This window comes from Phaseolus vulgaris, chromosome 5 (assembly GCF_051622355.1).
Source record: "Phaseolus vulgaris cultivar YP4 chromosome 5, ASM5162235v1, whole genome shotgun sequence".
NCBI lineage: Eukaryota > Viridiplantae > Streptophyta > Magnoliopsida > Fabales > Fabaceae > Phaseolus > Phaseolus vulgaris.
In genome coordinates, this window is record NC_143502.1 from 20,855,454 (window position 1) to 20,875,807 (window position 20,354).

At 35.8% G+C, this 20,354-nt stretch overlaps 1 protein-coding gene across 10 annotated transcripts; it reads right to left on the minus strand.

The window, feature by feature from the left end:
* Positions 1-66: 66 nt before the first annotated feature.
* Positions 67-16,843, minus strand: LOC137835282 (MLO-like protein 11). 10 transcript variants are annotated; one of them, XR_016520870.1, is made up of 15 exons: positions 15,584-16,675; positions 15,063-15,120; positions 14,728-14,960; positions 14,512-14,628; positions 12,574-12,634; positions 10,927-11,021; positions 10,294-10,368; positions 3,121-3,206; positions 2,693-2,742; positions 2,435-2,475; positions 1,935-2,115; positions 1,814-1,849; positions 1,494-1,561; positions 1,223-1,283; positions 67-710 (listed from the first exon to the last, which is right to left on the minus strand). XR_016520870.1 is itself a non-coding variant. In XM_068643725.2 (15 exons), the coding sequence occupies exons 1-15, from the start codon at positions 15,707-15,709 to the stop codon at positions 354-356; spliced, it is 1,635 nt and encodes a 544-aa protein (XP_068499826.1). In that variant the 5' UTR covers positions 15,710-16,843; the 3' UTR covers positions 67-353. The 10 variants fall into 10 exon arrangements, 8 of the variants coding, with proteins under 8 accessions (XP_068499826.1, XP_090158253.1, XP_090158258.1 ...); XR_016520871.1 differs by lacking the exon at positions 15,584-16,675 and adding an exon at positions 15,275-15,415; XM_068643725.2 differs by having other exon boundaries at positions 1,945-2,115; positions 15,584-16,843.
* Positions 16,844-20,354: the final 3,511 nt, after the last annotated feature.

Here is a 20,354-nt window from a genome sequence, read left to right on the forward strand (position 1 = left end):
TTGTCATAAATAGTGCATCCATAGCCATGGACTCTCCATAAGGACGAAGGAGTTTTCTGCAGACTGCATTGAAATCCATTTTCTTTAATGTATAATCAAATTTAACAAATTACACTATTTCAAATCCAAAAAACAATTATGATATACTTTTTCACACTCCAGTTCTGCTTGATGCCAACAAAAGTCACCATATTCTATAGTTGTCCTACATAAATTAATAATGTCCAAAAGCACTATTAACCTTGTTTTTTAAGGGAACTAGAAGTAGTCATCTTATTATACATCTTTGATAATCATACTATCTTCGTCAATATACTAGTTAACTTTTTTCATTTTCCTCCATTGCACATAGTTTAACTCCCATTTGGCATAGAGGAGCATCTTATAATTACTTCAGCTTTAGAACTGCTATGCACAGAAGATATCGAGGCAGAGGGTCTTAGGAGGGGTGTAACAGCCCTGCTTGAAGTTTCATTAGCAATGGGAGAAGGGGTAGGTGTAACAGCCGTGACTGGTGGTAATTCTACTTCAGGGGCATCAATTACTTGATCATCTTCTTCAATGGACAACACAGTGCTTGTGTCTGTATGAATGGTGGAGTCATCAGGGAACATACCATGCCTTCTCTTCTTCCTAGCTGCTTTACCCCATCCATGAATTGTTTCTCTTATCCTCTGTGGGATTAATGCTGCCTTATAGTTTGTTCCCATCTGATATAAACATTGAAAAGCTGTTGTTGCATGGAACATTACAGTGGCAAAGCAAAAGCCCTTCACTAAAATGATTCACTCAGTGTATCAAATCCATTTTTCATGCAACACAAGACGGATTATTCATCATTAAGGAATGCCATTTGTATAATTTGAGACTTCCAGAAACTGAAAACTAGTCATTTCTAGTGTGTGTGATTTACATTTTCAAAAAATTATTAGTTTTTAAAACAAAGTTGTACCATCAACTGGTAAAGAGGGTCATGCAAGACAGGTAGTGTAATTAATGGAAAAGTTGTGTAAGATGAGAAAACTTCTCATATTTGTTTCTGTTCTTTGGATTTTAAATCATAAGTTTAAGAAGCAATTTTCAAAACTTCCTTGTCTTTGGATGAGAAATTGATTTTTGAGTAGTGTGGAACTATTGAAGAAAACAGCTTTTAAAACCAAAAGATGAGAAGAGAATCAAACAAATCCATAGTAAGACATTGTTATTGTTATATTTCCTTTACCTGTGTAACAAGTGCGTATAGTGGCAAGGTGCTGTAGCTACAAAGAAACTGTCCTGCAAACCTGCAAAGTTGAGATATAAGGTGCATGTTGATTTGTCGATTAGTGTAAAGTAAGACAGTAAATATCCAATGCTGGCATTTTACATTAAATGTCCACGCCAAGTAGCTATTTTATATTTAAAAAATCGCATGTCAATTCTTTATTGAATTAGTTTACACAAGTATTGTATGTAAAATCTTGAATAAGGGGAAAAGGCTTATTTCTCCATACCCCAATATTAGCCTTAAATACAGGAGAAGGTGATTCCTAATAAAGCAAGAATCATATCCGAACTGCCACTGTAGTCAAAAAAACACATTTTGCTGGTTTAGTCAAATGCAAAATCTCAAAGTTGCTATCTGTATTATGATTCATTAACACAAATATATAGTTGTGTCTTATTTCATTTTAACTCCCTAAAACTGAATCTTGCTTAGAATTTTGGATAATTTATGTCGAAGCAATTTAACTATTTATAACTCAACCTTAAAACAATATGATTCCTATTACTCCATGTCTAATTCTAGGTTGTAAAATGGACAAGGAAGTACCCAGAACCAAAAGAATGAAGCCAGCTCAAATGCATTCTGCCAAAAGGAACAAAGAATATCAGAAGTTAATACGAAAATAACAAATTTGAGTAAGAAATTATCACATAAGACGTAGACGAACCATGGCCAACCTGGAAGAGAATGAAATGGATCAAGGACAACAATAGTTCAGGCTTGTTAAACCAAAAAAGTTCATCACGAGGCCTCAACTTTGCTTCTGGGAAGAACCTTGCAATTCCAGCATTCTCCAACGCCAAGGTTGCAATAACATGCTGTAGCTTTGTTCCCACCAATAGCACAAGCTGTGCATGAAACATAATGATTTTATTGTTGAAGGTCTTCAATAATTTACTCAACTAATTTATCTATCATATAAAAATCATAAAGCATTCAGTGAATAAGGCCATAATTTAAGCAGGTTACCAAAAAACAGTGTATTCTATTCAAATTCCATAGAAAAACCCACCAACTATTCCACAAAGAACCAACCACATGCCATTTACAGCATCTAAATGGTTCTGTGGAACAAAAGTTTAAAAGTTCAGTTTATCCACCACAATGGCATTTGATGGAATTAGGATAACTAAAAAAGGAAACAAAGAAAATAACGAAGTAACTTACAGATACAGGAATAATAGCTATCCAGAAATATAGGTTAGATCCTGCATAAACCACCCAAAAAATAACCATTTGTAAGTTTCAACAGCATGCAAAACCAAGAATGAACTTACCACAATGCTTCAGTGAATCTTGCAGAGAAAAGGGACTGAAAGTATAAGCATAAGGAGATTTTTTGAGCAAAGGGACAGTGAGGAAGCATATTAAAATCAAGGAATTATAAACTAATTTTCCCCTGGACAGCTTATAAATAGGCTATACCTTTAATGTTGAAAAGCATGAAGCCAACAACAAATCCCCAGAGCGGGCCACTGCAAGAGATTTTACAGACATAATCAGCTTTCAACTTCTTCATGAGAATCAGTTACTGAAAAACTAAAGCAATAAAAATGTAACAAGAATAAGTCCAACATGCTCAAGTTAAGAATTTAAGACATTATATTCTTGCCTTCTTACTATTTGCAATGAATATAGCATAGAAAAATTAAACTACCTCTTGAAACACTAAATACAAATAAATGGATATCTTGTTTCCAACAATTTACTATTAGAACAGGTCATCTTGAAAATTTAAGATAATGGGAATGCACATAAAAATGCACTAGAGAAGTTATAATACTTTAATGACTGAAATTGGTGTCCGAAGAGAAAATCATGAAACTGACTGCTGAATCTCGACTATTACTAACCTCACACCAACTATCCTTTGGAATTCCTCTTCCATAGACCGAACCATGTAGCTATGGAAATCATACTTTAGTGAAAGGTGGTGATTCTGCCATGAAGAATGAAAAGATAGCAAGTAGTTCATATTCAAAAAATAGTAGTGCACATATACTACATGGTTCCACGAAACCTGACCTACAACTACCATTGGGGATTGTTGTTTAAAATTACAATTCATGCAATTACAGTCTTAAAATCAGATGGTAGGAAACTAATATTATGCAAGTGCATGAAGTATCTATTTTTAAATAGGCTTTTTCAGTTTCCACTAGGAACTTAAACCAGAGTTTTCTCAAGAAAAGATAAAAGTTTGTTAAATTCTGCATCTAGACATATATGGTGGGATAAGAGTTGTACTAACCAGTGCTCGGCTCTCGGTATTATTTTTGTATGCTCGGTTCTTTGAGGTATAGGAAGTCAACTCGGTCGTTGGGCCTGGGTGAGACCCGTGTAGATGGCCTTTTAGGGAAGGCCCAAAGTGTGAGAAAGGGTCGTTACGTAGAGTAATTTTATATATGCACCAACTTATAGATATGTTTGGGGCGGTGAATATAATGTTGTTATTGTTTTACATGTTTGTTATGGGTATATGGCGATATTTCTTGTTGGTGTTTTCTGTTGCATATCTGTTACACGTGGCTAGTAGATATAACCCTATTAAAATAGGGAGATGCGTTAGTAACAAAAGGGGCCTACAAATGGCACCTGAAGATCATTGGTGCCCGTGGCAGGTGGTTTTTCTGTTACAGATAAAAGATTAACGTGCTTAGTATATTTTCAGTTAAGATTCACTTATCTCCAGGGAGAATGGTTGCATATTGCATGTGCAACAATAAAAGGAGAGTAAGTGATGGAAGAGGCCCCAACAACCAAAAGAGCGTCTAGGACCAACCTTGTATGAAAGGCAACCACAAGAGCGTCTAGGACCAACCTTGCATGAAGGGCACCAACAAGAGCGTCTAGGACAACAAGGTCCTTGACCAAGAGAGTTGATGTTTGCATGAAGGGCACCCACAAGAGCGTCTAGGACAACAAGGTCCATGACCAAAAGAGTTGTTGTTCCAAGAAGCCCATCAAGCGTAGCATAGCTTTATTTGTGGTGCAAATAGCATAGCATTGTGAACCTTTGTTTAATTCTGCAAATTAGGATTAAATTAGGATTACCTAGATTAGTTACGGTTTCTAGAACCTACCACACTAATCTAGGTCGGCCATGTGAAGGCTAGGGGGCCATGTGCTCTATGTGCTTCCATGTGCTTACACTTGCATGTAATTTGGCTAGCATTTCATTTGCATTTGGCTCTTCAAATTCCAGCCCTCCAATCCTATATAAGGAGGTGCTTGACTCTCTTTTTGTAAGATTAAATTGAGTATTGTTATGCTGCCAAACTTGAGCCATACATTACTCCCTTGCCTAGAATTTAGGTCTTAATCTTCAATACTTTCACCTTCCAAAGGGGCTGGCCGAACCTCCCTAAATTACCTACTCTTCCTACACCTCCAAGGCAGCCACACCTCCTAGGAAGGCCTTGATCCATCAACAAACCACTAAGCTTCCGCAAACCACCCAAAAATCACAAAAGACAAGAGCTCAATGCCATCATTTGGTATCTAAAGCTATGGTCTTCAAGAGATAAGTATCTCTTTTCATTTTTCTGCTTGAGTTCTTCTTATCTTCAAGTTGTTCATCTTTTATTCAAGTTGTCTTGCTGTTTTACATTTTTAATTTGAGTTGGATGCTCTTCTAAGCATTTCAATCGGTAGAATTGTTCAATTTGTGCTTGAGCATCTTATTTGCAATTTTTGTGTAGGATCCATGGTGAATTGTGTTGCTGTTTTTATTTTAGGATATTTGAGTCTTGCTTGAATTTCTATTTGGTTCATATGATGTGTTTGAGTCATTTTATTTTCTGAATCTATAAGTTTTGTCTAGTCATGTGATTCCAAATTTGTCAACAAATCTTAGTAGTACTTTTCTTGATTCATTTGTTTCTTGTTTTGATTTGAGTGCTTAATCAAAATTTTGTTTTGTTTTGATCCTTTGGTGCATTTTTTTTTTTAGTTTGAGTTCATATTTGTGTGCTAGATCCACACAAATTCCATCACATTAATTTCGTTGTGTTTTTTGAAGTATATCTTTCTGTTTTGATTCCAGATTTCATAACCCTCTGTTTTCACAAATCTGTTTTGGCTGTTTTGCTTTATGAAAATTAAATACGTCATAAGAAAATTATGAGCCTCTGGATTTCAATAGTTTGAGGTGTTAGCACAAAAAGAAAAAAAATCAGTTGAAAAAACAAAATAGAAAAAAAAAAGATAAATCATACAAAAGAAGTGTGCATTCTGACGCTACACCTGGCGGTAATTGGACACTGTTTTTGAAAAAATTATCATAATTAATTGGCACATGTGATTGGAGTGAAACCAACGCCAAAAGTTTGTTAAGAAACTGAATTGATTGTGTTTAAATTTTCAGAAACAAATACAAAATACCCAGCTCAACATAAATCATTTAAGTCACGCTTTCTGGACCACAATATTTTTAGTGGTTCTGTTTTGGTTTTTCAAATCAATTCTAGTGTCAATCTTTAGGTTCCTTTTGTGTGTCATCCATTATTTGAGTGCCTATTTTTATTTGCTTGTCCAATTCATTCTGAACTCCTTCTAGTTATGTCACATTATTAAATCCAATTGCAGTGGTGCTGTTTTAAAATTTTAATTGTTTCTTGCTTTCTTTTCTTGACCTCTAAATTTGTTGGTGGATAAATATCAATTGGTGCTTGTTGAGTGGGATTTTACTTGAGGAGAGTCTAGCTCTACTTGGTAGGTACTGTTTTGGAGAATTTAATTGCTTAAATCATAAGAGGATCAAGGCAAGGGGCAACAACAAACACAAATACCAAAATACACCATACACTTTGAAGGACACAACAAAGAAGAGTAACAACAAGTCAAAGGAGTGCCTTGCTGAAATTTAATTTGTGCAATTTAATTTCTTTGCATTTCTTGAATTGTAATTACTTTTCACTCTTGTTAATTAGTGGATTAATCACAAATTAGACGGTGAGTGTGTTTTCAAAGGCTCAAAGTGTCTAAGAAGCCTCACCTAGGAAACGACTAGTTAAAGCTTTGTAGATTAACTTTGTTAATTGCTTTAGCTAGATTTCCTTACGTCAATACTTGCTTAGTTTTGCTTAATTTGCTTATGCTTATCTTTGTTTAAAGCTTTGATAAATTGCTTTAGTTGTTAAATAGCTTTGCATAGTTTTCTTGCATAAAATTTGATTTCTCCATCCTCGTTGTGTTCTAAGTGAATTACCTAAAGAAAGAATTGTGTGAAGATTTTGAGGGATAGTTTTTGGCTAAGGCAAGACTTGGTATTTAAGTAGTCTTTTATGGCACACCTCTCTTACCTGGGAAGCAACCTTCATTAACTTTCCTCTTCTTTTTTAAAGTAAAGCATTTCTAAACACAAAGTTTTAGTCATGTCTTCTCACTCCTCTAAATCTCTTAAAAGTGATGTGAAATCCTTGATATCTCTTTTAAAACAACTTTCCAAGGATATTCAATCAATTTCATCTAAACAATTGGAGAATGAGGCCAAAACTAATGAATTGACTAAAGCAAAGGATGAGAAGTCTCAAATTTCAAAAAAATTACATTCTCATGCATATAGCTCTCAAGTTTATGATTCTTTTGGGGAAGAAAGTCTTAGGATAAATGAATATCATCAACCATCCCCTAGGAGAGCTAGAAAAGAGAGACAAGAAAACCTAAAGGAAGTTAAGGTAGAGCTACCTCATTTCTATGGAAAAGAAGATGAAGAAACATATCTATATTGGAAGATGAGGGTAGAGCAATTGTTTTCTTACAAACATGTGAGTGAAGAAAAGAAAGTACCCTTAGCTACCTTAAGTTTTCAAGGTGATGCTATGTATTGGTGGAATGCCCTATAAAGAAAGAGACATCTCCACAAGGACCCTCCCATTACATATTGGAATGACCTTAGGGAAGCCTTGAGATGTCGCCATATTCCCTCGCTTGACAATAGGAAGTTGATGGACAAGCTCCAAAGACTTCATCAAAGAGATATGAGTGTAGAAGAATATTGGCAAAAGATGATGTCATATATTAAGAGGGCAAGGATTAACGAAGACAACCATACCTCCATAGCTAGGTTTTTAAGTGGTCTCAAACTTGAGATAAGAAACAAAGTTGAACTTTTACCTTATAGAGATTTAAATGACTTGATTCAACTTAGCATTAAAGTTGAAAAACAAATTTTGAGAAAACAATCAAGTCGAGAACAAAGTTCATACTATGTTTCTTATGACAAGGATGAGTTCCATAGAGGGGAAGAACATATAAAAGAAACATCTCTAGAACTTTCCCAAAACCTATCCAAGCATATCTCATAGACTCAAACTAGAAAAATTCCATGTTTTACATACCTTGGTAATGATCAATTAGCATCTCAATGTTCCAATGAAAGATCTATGATCTTAAGGGACAAAAATGAGAATAGTAGCCAAGAAAAAGAAGCTAGTGAGAGTGATGAAAATGTAAAAATAGAAAATCAAGAGAAAACCCTTGGGAAACAAAAGGCGTGGGAGAAGAGTGTTCCTTCCCACAAGGTCATTCAACAAGAAGGAAAATTTGAAAATACCTTTGAAAATATGCTTCTTGTTGAACAACCTAGCCTTACCTTTTGTAAAGGAACACTTGCAAGCCTAGTAAAAAAAGAAGAATCCTAAAAAGAGGCTTGCATAGATAAAAATGTAGTAGATTATTTTTCATATGTGCTAAGATCTCACCAAGTGAAGGTCAAGTTATCTATAGGCATCTACAAAGACAAATTTTTATGTGAGGTAGTGCCTAAAGAAACTTGTCATGTCTTATTGAGACAACCATTGCAAAGAATTAAAATTTTCATGAACAAAGGTTGTATCAACGAGACTACCTTCACACATAAAAGAGAAATTCTTCATGAAGGAGAACTCATGGGCCAAATTAGAGTTGATAAAACTCTAAAGCTTTTAAAAGGAAAATTCTTGTCACCCATGAGAAAAGATGTTCAAAGACATTACCCTAGATACATTTCTTGTTTTAACAATACATCTAAGGCAATGTCTCATGAACTTTATGCTCCTTTACCTTTTGCAAATGATCCATGGGAAGACATAAACCTAGATTTTATATTAGAGCTTCCTTGGACAACAAAAGGTGTTGATTCCATTTTTATGGATAAGCTCTTCTCTAGAGAAGTAATAGGACTTCCTAGTTTATATCCAAGCATAGTATTGAAAAGAGCTCCAAAATTCGAAAACCATTTTTTGAGGATACTTTTAGAAAAACTTGGAACTAAGTTGTACTCTTCAAATTCTTATCATCCTCAAAAGAATGGTCAAAATGAAATTGAAAACATAGCTCTTTCTACTATACCTAGAGTAATCATGAAGTGCACACACAACTCTAGAGATGAGCATGCATACAATAAAGTAGTCCACAAGACTACTAATATTTCTACATTTAAAATTGTATGTGGACTTAATTCTCTTTCTCCTTTTAAGTTGTTACCATTTCCTAAAGGACTTGTGCCTAAGGAAAAAGTAACAAATATTGAAAATTTTAAAATGAGGATTAGAGAACACATACAACGATCAAAAGAGAAATATTGTAAAAAGTTGTCAAAAACAAAAGAAAAACAAAAATAGCAACTTCATAAAATTGATTTTTATATAACTACTTCAACAAACTCATTTGCTTTATTTGATAATTCCCCTAGATGGAAGTTCAATCCGGGAGGACAAGCATAGTTGAAGAAGCAAGAAGTTGCTATCCGAGCTCACCACTGTGGATCTGAGGATAGATTTTCTCAAGAAGAAGGAGATGATGGACACCATCCAGCCATACACATCCATCCCCCTAACCATGAAGAAGAAGAAGCAATGGATTTGAGGACAAATCCTTTTTCAAAAGGGAGGGGATGATGGAAGAGGCCCCAGCAACCAAAAGAGCGTCTAGGATCAACCTTGTATGAAGGGCAACCACAAGAGCGTCTAGGACCAACCTTGCATGAAAAGCAACCAAAAGAGCGTCTAGGATCAACCTTGCATGAAGGGCACCAACAAGAGCGTCTAGGACAACAAGGTCCATGACCAAGAGAGTTGATGTTTGCATGAAGGGCACCACAAGAGCGTCTAGGACAACAAGGTCCATGACCAAGAGAGTTGTTGTTCCGAGAAGCCCATCAAGCGTAGCATAGCTTTATTTGTGGTGCAAATAGCATAGCATTGTGAACCTTTGTTTAATTCTGCAAATTAGGATTAAATTAGGATTACCTAGATTAGTTACGGTTTCTAGAACCTACCACACTAATCTAGGTCGACCATGTGAAGGCTAGGTGGCCATGTGCTCCATGTGCTTCCATGTGCTTACACTTGCATGTAATTTGGCTAGCATTTCATTTGCATTTGACTCTTCAAATTCCAGCCCTTCAATCCTATATAAGGAGGTGCTTGACTCTCTTTTTGTAAGATTAAATTGAGTATTGTTATGCTGCCAAACTTGAGTCATATATTACTCCCTTGCCTAGAATTTAGGTCTTAATCTTCAATACTTTCACCTTCCAAAGGGGCTGGCCGAACCTTCCTAAATTCCCTACTCTTCCTGCACCTCCAAGGCAGCCACACCTCCTAGGAGGGCCTTGATCCATCAACAAACCACTAAGCTTCCGTAAACCACCCAAAAATCACGAAAGAGAAGAGCTCAATGCCATCAGTAAGTCTCCAAGTAAAGGTACGCTATTTTTTATACACATTCTTGATTGGTGAACCCTAACTGACTTGATCGTCGGAGTGTAATCAATAGGTAGGGCGTCCTCTATCTCAACGGAACCTCATTCTGGTGCGACAAGGATTCATGAACTCAGTTCCAGAAGAGGTAGATACAGAAGAGGGGCATTCAACCTCGAGTCAACCGGCAACCCAGTCAACCGGCAAGAACAAGAGTTTAAGCAACATATTAGCCGAAGAACTTAGGGAAAACATAATAATTATGAGATGAGAACCACATTAAATAGCTTGTGAAAAAAAAACATCTATACCAAAGACAAATTTTATTGCAATACTGCGTACCATGATGAAGCCTTTGCGAAGTGTAAGATAATCAGCACGAACCACAGAATGTGCAAATTGTCGGAAAAAGCATGTCTGCAGGTTAAGTAAATTAAAATTAGATAGATATACAATTATACTGAGTAAATGGTTCAAAAGGAAACCTGAATTTGCATAGAACTTGATGATTAAAATGATATATAAATTGAGTAGTTTGTTCTCAGAATAAAAGATTCATATAAAGTATGTTTGTTCTCAGAAAAGGCCGATAATGTACTATTAGCATTTAGTATTCGGAGAACCACAAATTGAATTCCCATAAGTTTGACAACTTCAAAAAAGTAATCATTAAAATTTCGATTTGCTTCCTTGAGAAAAGAACTTTGAAATGATTTATCCAATTTAGTTGACCGTTGCAACAAACTCCTGCTGCATAACATAACTTGTTTGGGAAAACAATTTGATCAAAAGATGAGAAATCTAACCCAAGTTAAGCATGCAAAGATGGTAAAATCTTTTCTGTATATTTTGATTAACATATCTTCCTTGTTTCTTCATCAAATAAGTTTAAGAACTAAAGAGGGGAATTTTAAAAATACATTAATGAAATGAAACCAAATGGAAACAAGAAAACTAGGGGAGACATGTAATTACCACCCAAATAAGGGTACTGTTTTTGAACAATGGATTTGATGCATGAGACTTGACAAAGGTTGATTGCCTTCTCATAGTCAGCTCTCTTGAAATCTCTGTTGAAACAAAAGAATTGAAAAATCAACTACTAAATATGGTTTAAATATGCATTTCATGACCATGACCACGTATTTTCTGTCAATGACCAACTCTCCTAAAAGACTACCACACTGTCAAGTATAGATGTATGAACATTTTTAATGTGCTCCCTTGCAGAAGCTCTTGAGCTGGGAGTGTGGAGAATGAATAAGAACTAAGTTAATATTAAAGCAGGGATCAAACTCTTGACTAAATGTGATGATGGATGTAATATAATACTACATCATGGACAGATTGTCGTAAAAGCTAGATCTCACATGTAAAGATACATTTATATATTACAATTAGAATTCCATCCATCATAAATCTCTGGATGAAATCTTGGGAGGTTTTGGTCATCCAAAATGCTTGTTTATTTAACTTCAATGGCTATTGTACCGACCAGTCCTTGGACTTGGGCGTTGACCAAAGTCACGGTGGGCCCCGAAGGCTGGGTCCACTAGTAGACTGGCTGGACAGGCCAGAGTCTCAGTAAGTTCATGGATAAGGGCAGCCGAGGAGGGGGCGGCATCGAGGTGCGAGACGTGGAGGCCTCGGACCTCGGCAATCCAAACAGTAAAGCTGAGCCGAAAAATGGTGGTTTCCAAGCCACATTCCAGCACTCAGTAAGGGAGAAGTCAAGGTCACAGAAGGTTCATGCATGGGGTGTGGACGAGGCGGTAGGGCGCGTCACAATCAAAGAGCCCCTGGGAAAGAGACGACTGGTAAGGGTCGCATCCCAGGGGTAATCTACATGCATGGCACGTGAATAAGACAGGACATTCCCAGGGCGGATGACCCAGAGATTGAGTGCATGAGTTGGCATCCAAGTGGTCATCCCGTGGGGGGTTGCACTCGAGTGAAGGGGGTCTAGCACGCTAAATGGTCCTAAGAGTGGGCGAGAGCGATGCTAAGATGCACCTACAGTAAGCCTAAGTCACAGCTAGCGAAGGAAGCAGAAACACTAAAGAGTATATAAAGGGTAACAACCAACAGAATAATAAGGTACGCATTTCTAGTGCAAATAACACACACAAAGAGTACACACACAGAGCTCTCAGAGTTTAGAGTTTTTGGTGTTTCTTTGCCCGGAGTGCAAACGGCCGCGAGGGCGCTCGTTGTCTCTTTTCAGGTGATCCATGAGGAGGAAAGCACCGTGGTGAGAGAGGGATTCCTGGACGTGAAGGTTGTTGTGAGGGCACGGAGACGCTTTGGGGTCAACCAGCAGGAACAACTATCAGGCAAAATGCAAATATAATTGCTCAACAGGATCAGTGAAGTGAATTAGGAGAATGGAGGGGAGAGATCAAACACAGAAATGCTTTTGGATTTTAATTATATAACAGATTGCATTATCTGCAACGACTACATAATTGCGAGAAGAGATGCATTATAGGATAACAAACCTGATCGATGTGCTTTGCAAGTTTGTATATTCAATCATATAACTGGAAACAATATTTCAAAGGACTAAAAAGGATAACATAAGAGAAATAGAAATAGCTTTCATTCAAAGAGCAATGAGCTAACCAGATAATGAATTACGCCGATCCATGTGAGCCTCATCCTCCCACACTCTCCAACTGTGAATCTGGTTTAAACTACTAGTATTATTATGTCAAACAAAATCCAAGATGATAAAAACCTAAATGCTTTACCTCTCAGAGGCTTATTTTAGTTCCTGATGTGTAAAAAGTTCAACAACTTTGTCTTATTGTTAGATTTTATAGAATTATTTAGCCATTAAAATATAATTAAAGACCAATTTAACGTCAATCAAGGATAATTTTGTCTTAAAGCTATGATATCAGGAACTAATTTGAATTTTTTTACACATGTAATAAATAAGATTGTTCACTCTTTCAATGACTAAATTAGGAGGGCTTCATATTAAATTGGTCATTTACTCAAAATAAGAAAAAATATACATGATAGAACATATTTTTTATTTTATAAAAAAAATGCCCAAATCATTTTCATAGATTAATTAGTTACTTTTCGTAGGAACAATCTCCATACTTTTACTTTGATTGATTGAATAATACAACATCCTCTATACTTCTTTTGTGGTATTGTATATAATTTTTTATACATTACCTTTACCTATATACACTTTTCCTTGTCATTTTTAGTCACATGTTTCTTCCTAATTATTCTGGTATGCCCAATAAGCTTAGAGTATTGGATGTCAGTGATTTGGAAGAGATTATTCTTGAACATGGGTTTTGATGTCTCCAAATTCAAGTGGATTGTTTGAAGACTCTGTGGAAATTTCGATTCAACCGATTGTTTTAAACTTAGAGTATTTTGAAAAGAATTTGAAAAAGCATGAAATTGGTTGACCTTGCTGTCAAGCCAATTAAACCGATTGTTTTGTGTTTTCAATCGGTTGATTTTTTGAAATCCTTAACAGAATTTTGTTAAGTTGATTGAATCTGTTTTAATTGATTTAAAATTGTTTTGGTTCTTACATTAAATGCTTTTAATAATTGTTTGAAGTATAAATTAGTGGATATACGCTCCTGATTGTTATTGATTCAAGATAACACTTTCAAAACAGTTTTTCCAAGCTTTGGATCTTTTTCTAAGAGTGGAATATGACTTGCATTGTATTCTTTTTCTTCAATCTGAGATTGTACAGAGGTGTAATTCATTCCTTTCTCACTTGACTACTGTATTTCTGTAAAGACTGGTGTTGTGCAGATTCAGAGGTTGTTCTGAGATCTGTGGTGTTTTTGCCAAAGCTGAACTGATTTCTACTTTCAATCTACCTTCAACATTTGTGAAAATCTTTCATAAACAATTCACTTTCCTCTTGTTTAAGGCCCATATTTCTAACAATTATGAACTCTTAAATTGTCTAGAGACCTTACATTTTCTTTCTGCTCTTTTGCACACTATGCTTATAAGGAAATTCAGTAGCAAATCCTAAGAGATAACATGGGAAACTAATTCTAGAGGATAATATAAGATATTCTACAGACATGGTAAGACATTTTCATATATTGTTACGGATTCTACCAATAACCTTGAACACACTAAAGAGTGCTCCCCAATTAAATTAACATAGTAGAAAGCAGCTGAACTTTGTGAATATGCTAACAAAAAATATATATATATTACATACAACCTAGTTGTGGCAATTAGATCTTTAGGTTTGATAAGCCAATTTTATCAATTTTCAAACTCCACAACTTAATTCTATCATTAGTTAGCAAAAAGTATTTCATCAAAAGCTACCCAAGATCCATAAGTAAGATGAAAAAGGCATAATGGTAGTCCTTTTCTGACAACATAAATGTAATACACATTGTATAAAAACTTATTTAGAATGGATCAAACTATTTTGTATCAGCATTGGGAAAACGCAAGCGCATTTTGAAGAAGAAAATCCACACATTAACCATCTTTTTGCAACAATTATAAGTGGCAGACATGCTTAATCTAAAAATAGAAACAATGACTCACCTTCACAATGGCCAACAACATAGTAAGACAACTGTAAGATATATGAGTTACTGCCATGACAAAAATGAACCGGTGCAACTGCTCTAGACCTTCATAGGAAACAAATGGTTCATAACCCTGAGCAAGATAACAAAAATGCAAATTAACTACATTAATTTAGAGCAGTAAAAGCCAGAGATAGTCAAATTTTATACATGTAAGGTATATTACTCATGCCTCTTTGCAAGTGCTTCTATTTATTCCATCTAACATCCTTCCAAATACATGATAAGCAGAAGCCGTCAGTAATTTACGCTCTTCAGAGCCATTCTCTTCCATTTGTTCATCAATCTGGGAATGAGTGCATGGAGCAAAAGCACTGTTGTAGAACTTTGATGGAATGCAAATATTAGCTATCATGCGTGAGGTAGCTGTTAATAAGAGTGATATAAACCCGAGTAACATCAATTCTGAAGATAGAATTCCAAAATAATGAGAACTGATCAGTAAGAATTCTTGTTTATATCTAAAACGAAGGCAATACAATACAAGTATAGTTTAATGCACAACACCTTCCTTCATCTTCTCTAAAGCTGCAAGCAACGGTTTTCGATTAGTTTTCCGCAGCCACTGCAGCCACAGAAAAACATAATCACACATCAGAATTCATGCCAAAGGCAACCACTAAGAACGGATTCAATCACAAGTAAGACAAGTATGTGATTAAGCCAGAATCAAGCTCTAAAGTTTAAACAAAAAATGAAAAATATAAATCGACACATGCCAGTGAAAATGCATATGAAGAGAGTGAAAACTTCTTTCCATGTCAATTAATGCATATCCTGTTAAATCTATTTAGAGTTACATTCCGCCCAGAAATACTCATTTTTTTCTCTTTTCATTTTGTTTACCTCTACCCTTCCCTTTCTCCACTCATTGACAAGTCTGATAGTAGCTTGAGTCTTAACCACAAGTTTGCAAAAAAATGCCTTGAAAATTGAACAAAATTACAACTTCTACCATGCAACTTTTTGCAACAAACGAGAAATTAACATCAAGAACCAACATAGATTCTAGTTTAACCATTACTTACATTGCTTAAACGGTGAATGGAGCGCTCCACAAGCAGAGAGACAGCAACAAAGACAGTCAACACAGTAGCAACAGACCATGTAGGAGTCAAGGCCAATGACCTTGTTTCTTGTACATTTTTTTCCATTTTGAAACACCCAAATCACAGACCAAACCTTTAATATGGCTATGGCTATGCCTAACAAAGTCACAGGCCAACTTCTTCAATGGACTTGAGACATAGTCTCATCAAAGATCTCCTTGGAAAGTTATACAAACAGAACTCATAGTGCACCCCTTAATCAGGCTATAAATCAATGGGGGAATACTGAATCCCGTAATTAGAAATTCTAATGGCAATATCTTTCATCAACAGACAATAGCAAGTAGTGGTCCTGACTACTAATTTACATACAAATACAAAGATACAACAGATCAAAGGAATAGGACCCAATGGAAGCTCTAATTTCCAATCTCTCCTTCATTGACTCCAAGGTTTGAGCATAAGACACAAATACATACTACTTGTTAACAAAGAAAACTTTGGCAAACCCCAAATGAACCTGGTGACTAGCTCCTCACTGCATGCCAAAATCTTCCATAACCATCAAAGACTCTTCCAGAAAAAATAAAAAACTATTTCCAATATGACAAAGATGGTGAAAAGAAATTTCCTTGACCTTGTTTCTCTCACTTTCTCCAAAGAAAATAAAAAAAAAAGCAAAGAAAAAGCAAGGCTCTTTCTTTTCCTTCCTGAGAGCTCTTCTGAACTATTCAGACCAACCTCATTTGCAAATCATGCTCACATTCCAAAGACACGTTACTGGCTCTTTTAATGCCCAATATTTTCCTTCATTCTACTTTAACGACAGTGCCAAGCAGATTCAGACATTCTCCAATGAGAGTAAAGGCCACGACTTTTTTCCAAACATCAAGTACCCACAACCTTAAACCCTTGTCAGGAATCTAGGAAACTCAGAAAGGAACTTGTCACTCTGTAACAAGTGAACCCAGAACTTGTCAATCTCTCACACACACATAGTCACAAGTTGTAACTAACAAACTACTTGTTTGTTCCTAATACAATAATACATTGAATGAGTTCACCAAAAACTACATGCATTTTTATGATTCCAATATAAAATGAGGGGCAAGGCGCGTCTTTTCCAGCTGTAATATTATGTCAATGCCAATGGAATGCACACTGTTCAGTATCTCTTCAAAGGGCCACAGGTGCGTGCCAACTCTAACTTTTGCACTATATAATATACTAATCAACAACATCTACCACATTGCTTCATACTTGTGTTTTTTAAGCAAGTAAGTTCAAATTACGTGAAAGAAAAAAAGGATAAAGATTTTTTTTTTTAATTTTGGTATCAGTACAAATTATTACATGAATTCACACAAAAATGAGTATCCCAACATATTTAAAAGTAAATTTATTTTGATACTGTTATAAAAAAAATAGTCTTTATAAAAAAAATAGTATTTTTATTTAAAAAAACAAATTTCTTGTATATGAAAGTAGTTTTCTTTAACTGTATAATTGAATAAAGGTATATGTATTTTTTTATATAATCACGTTACAATTCATAATATTATTATTTTAATATTTTTATATCATTTAATTCTAAACTTACTTTTTATTATACATATTTAATTTTAAATTCATCATATTAAAAATTTTATACAATTCTGAGTTATCAAATTATCATTTTCTTTGTATAAAGGAGAGTTAACTTCACATGTCTAAAAATTTACTTGTCATTATATACATAAATTAAGTTACTCCATTAATCATTTTAAAAGAATTATTGTTCATTTCAATCATTTATTATATCTACATAATGATTCTTAAAAATAACATATCCATATATTAAAAGGAAATAAAAAATATTGATAATTGTTGTATAGCATCATATTATTTAAATAAAGTATTATCATTACACAATGATGAATAAATAATAAAAAAATAATGTTCATGCAACATGCACGTGTTTTCCCTACAGCTATTATCTTTTTTCGCGCTGTCTGCTCAGTAGCGCAGAAATGCTAATCAAATGCGACTATTTTATATTTACAAATGCGGCTATAGAGCCGCATTTGATCAGCAAACAGTTGTAAATCAGAGAAATACAAATGCGGCTATAGAGCCGCATTTGTAAATGCGATTTACGAATGCGGTTATTTGAAATAGCCGCATTTGTATATTCTTCTGAATGAGCTCGCATTTATATGTTCTTCTGAATGAGCTGGGGTTTTAGGGGCACGTTGTTGGTGAAGAGTGGAAGGGGAGAAGAGGAAACACAACAGCGGCGGCGAAAGCAGTGGCGGAGCGGCGAGAGCGAAATGCGACAGCGGCGGAAGCAATGGAAGAGTACACCTTCAAAATGCAGAGCGAAACCCATTAAAAACGAAAGCAATATGGAAAGCGAAAGCCATTGGAGTTCAATGCAGTTGTTAGGAGCAATGGAAACAAGAGAATGAGGGGCAATGCAGTTACGTACCTTCGAAAATGCAGAACTTCGCAACCAAAGAAAACGAAGAACAGATATGAGCGTAAACGGAGAATGAACGAAACTGTTGAGCGCCTAAAATTTTTAGGGTAAAAACCATTTACAAATGCGGCTAAACTTAAAAACCGCATTTGTAAATCAAAATAATTTCAAAAATGTCACCGCGTTTTTTACGAATGCGTTTAAGCGCTGAATCGCATTAAATAATGAGTGTTATTTTCTTATTTTTGTACTAGTGGCTTCACTTGTCGTTGCTGCATCAACTTAACATTTTTTTTTTACCTTTTTTTATATTATAATTACTATTATTCGGATCGCTAACTGGACTCAACTCTTTTAATAACTTTAAAGTGTATTGATATCTTCTCTTTACCATATTATTATTGAAAGAGAAACAATTAGATGAACCATTTTAAAATTGTATTTTATATAATCATAATTATAAATTAATGTCTTTTACTATATCGTTGTTAAAATAATTGTCCTAACCAGTTCTCGGTTATCAAACCCAGTGACTCACCTTATACATTGTACACCGGTGCCTGATAGTGGAAGTAGGTCATGTAAGGTGGGTCCCAAACGCACCTATCAGGGTATTGGTCAGTCTTCGGACATCGATACCATAGACATCGACGTTGGAGATCGACATCAGATCTCGCCAGAAGAAGGAGAGATCGGACGTCGATGGTCTGAACAGTTATATTGGGCCACGTAAGGTGGGTCCCAAAATTATACTAAGTTATTAGTTAAACATCAGATAAGAGGGAAGCCTAAGTCACGAGGGATCCATGCACGTGGTGTCTATAACGCATACAGGCGCGACACGAGTAAATAATCCTTGGAGGCACTAAGGCCCATTAAGGGTTAGGGTTTCCAGGGGAAGTTGCATGCATGGCACGTGAATACTCAGGGCACCCGCAGAAACAGATGGCGCCAGAGATTAGGTGCACAAGTTGATACCCAAACGACCACTCTATTAGTCGTTGCACTCTAGTTAAGGGAAGTTCTATGTGCCAGATATGCTAGATTATGTAAATAGCGGCACAAGGACGTTCCCCAAGGAACCTTAGACAAGGGTAACAGAAACAGAGGTAAACCCTATTTTCAACCTATATAAAGGATGCTAAGAACCCTAGCAAGGTACACAGTTTCTAAGACTGAAACTACTTTATACATTTGGTGTTTCTTTTTCCTTATACTGACTTGAGCGTCGGAGTGCAAACGGCCGTCAAGGCGCCCTTTGTGATATGATTCCAATAGCACATTATGAATGATTCTTGACATTCTTAGGAATCATCTTGAGTTGGATATGAGGTAGGCACTTTTTCATAGAATTGGATCAAGGTTCTAAGTTCAAGAACTCACCAAGACTAGTACCAAAACCCAAACTCATATGGAAGTTCCATGTATTGTCAAATTGAACCGAACAAAATGGAAGAAAAGGCAAAGGCACCGAACAAAAAGCACAAGAACAGAATTGCACCGAACAAATAGGCTAGAAATGAAGAAGAAACAATGAAGAACAGCAAAGCAGAAAATGAACCGAAGCAAAACACAAATGAACTGAAAATGCCGAACTGAAAAAGCAAAGAATCAAAGCTAAGACATGAACATAACAAGAGAAGGAAGGAAGGAGAAGAGAAAGCTCATAAAGATGGAGGAATGGTTGGATGATCACGCCACTTAGAGGATGGAGCCTCCAAGATGAGTGTGCAAGCCGCCACTTGAGGTAACCAAGAACTCTCAAGATAAGACTAAGTGAGGAAGGCACAAAGCTCTCCAATTCTCTCTCAAAATTTGAGTATAGTTTCTCTAATTCAAAATTCAAATCTGAAAAATACAAAGGCAGCACCTTAATTTATAGGCTAGGAGGTGCTGAAATGTAAACTAAAACAAATGCTAATTCCCCCTAAATAAAATGAAAGTGGCGCCAATCCTAAGTCATGAGGGAAGTGTGACTTCCTCTCTCACTTTGGCACCTCCCTATTATTTCTACACCTCTCTACTAAACGCACACCCCCTTAAGACTCCTATACTAAAGACCTAAAGATGCTTTGACAAAAGAGGTTTCTTATGTTTCCCTCTAAGCACCTTCAAACAAAGAAATTACAAAAAGAGAAAACAAACGTCCATTAGCTCCTAAAGCCTTGAACATGCTCCTTGTAAGCCTTTGAGGTGGGCTTTGACCTCCATGAGCGTCCTCCATTTGAGCCTCAACCTCTTCTTGCTCTTGATGATTGGCCTCCATGTCCACTTGAGCTTGATCTCCATCAT

What these genes read in the sequence shown, in the direction of transcription:
- LOC137835282 (XM_068643725.2), bottom strand. Translation starts at nt 15,709, where the DNA reads ATGGAAAAAAATGTACAAGAAACAAGGTCATTGGCCTTGACTCCTACA. An exon ending in ATAGAAGCACTTGCAAAGAG is followed by an intron (nt 14,629 to 14,727) that starts GCATGAGTAATA and finishes TATCTTGCTCAG; the next exon opens with GGTTATGAACCATTTGTTTC. An exon ending in TCCATTTCATTCTCTTCCAG is followed by an intron (nt 1,850 to 1,944) that starts GTTGGCCATGGT and finishes TCCTTTTGGCAG; the next exon opens with AATGCATTTGAGCTGGCTTC.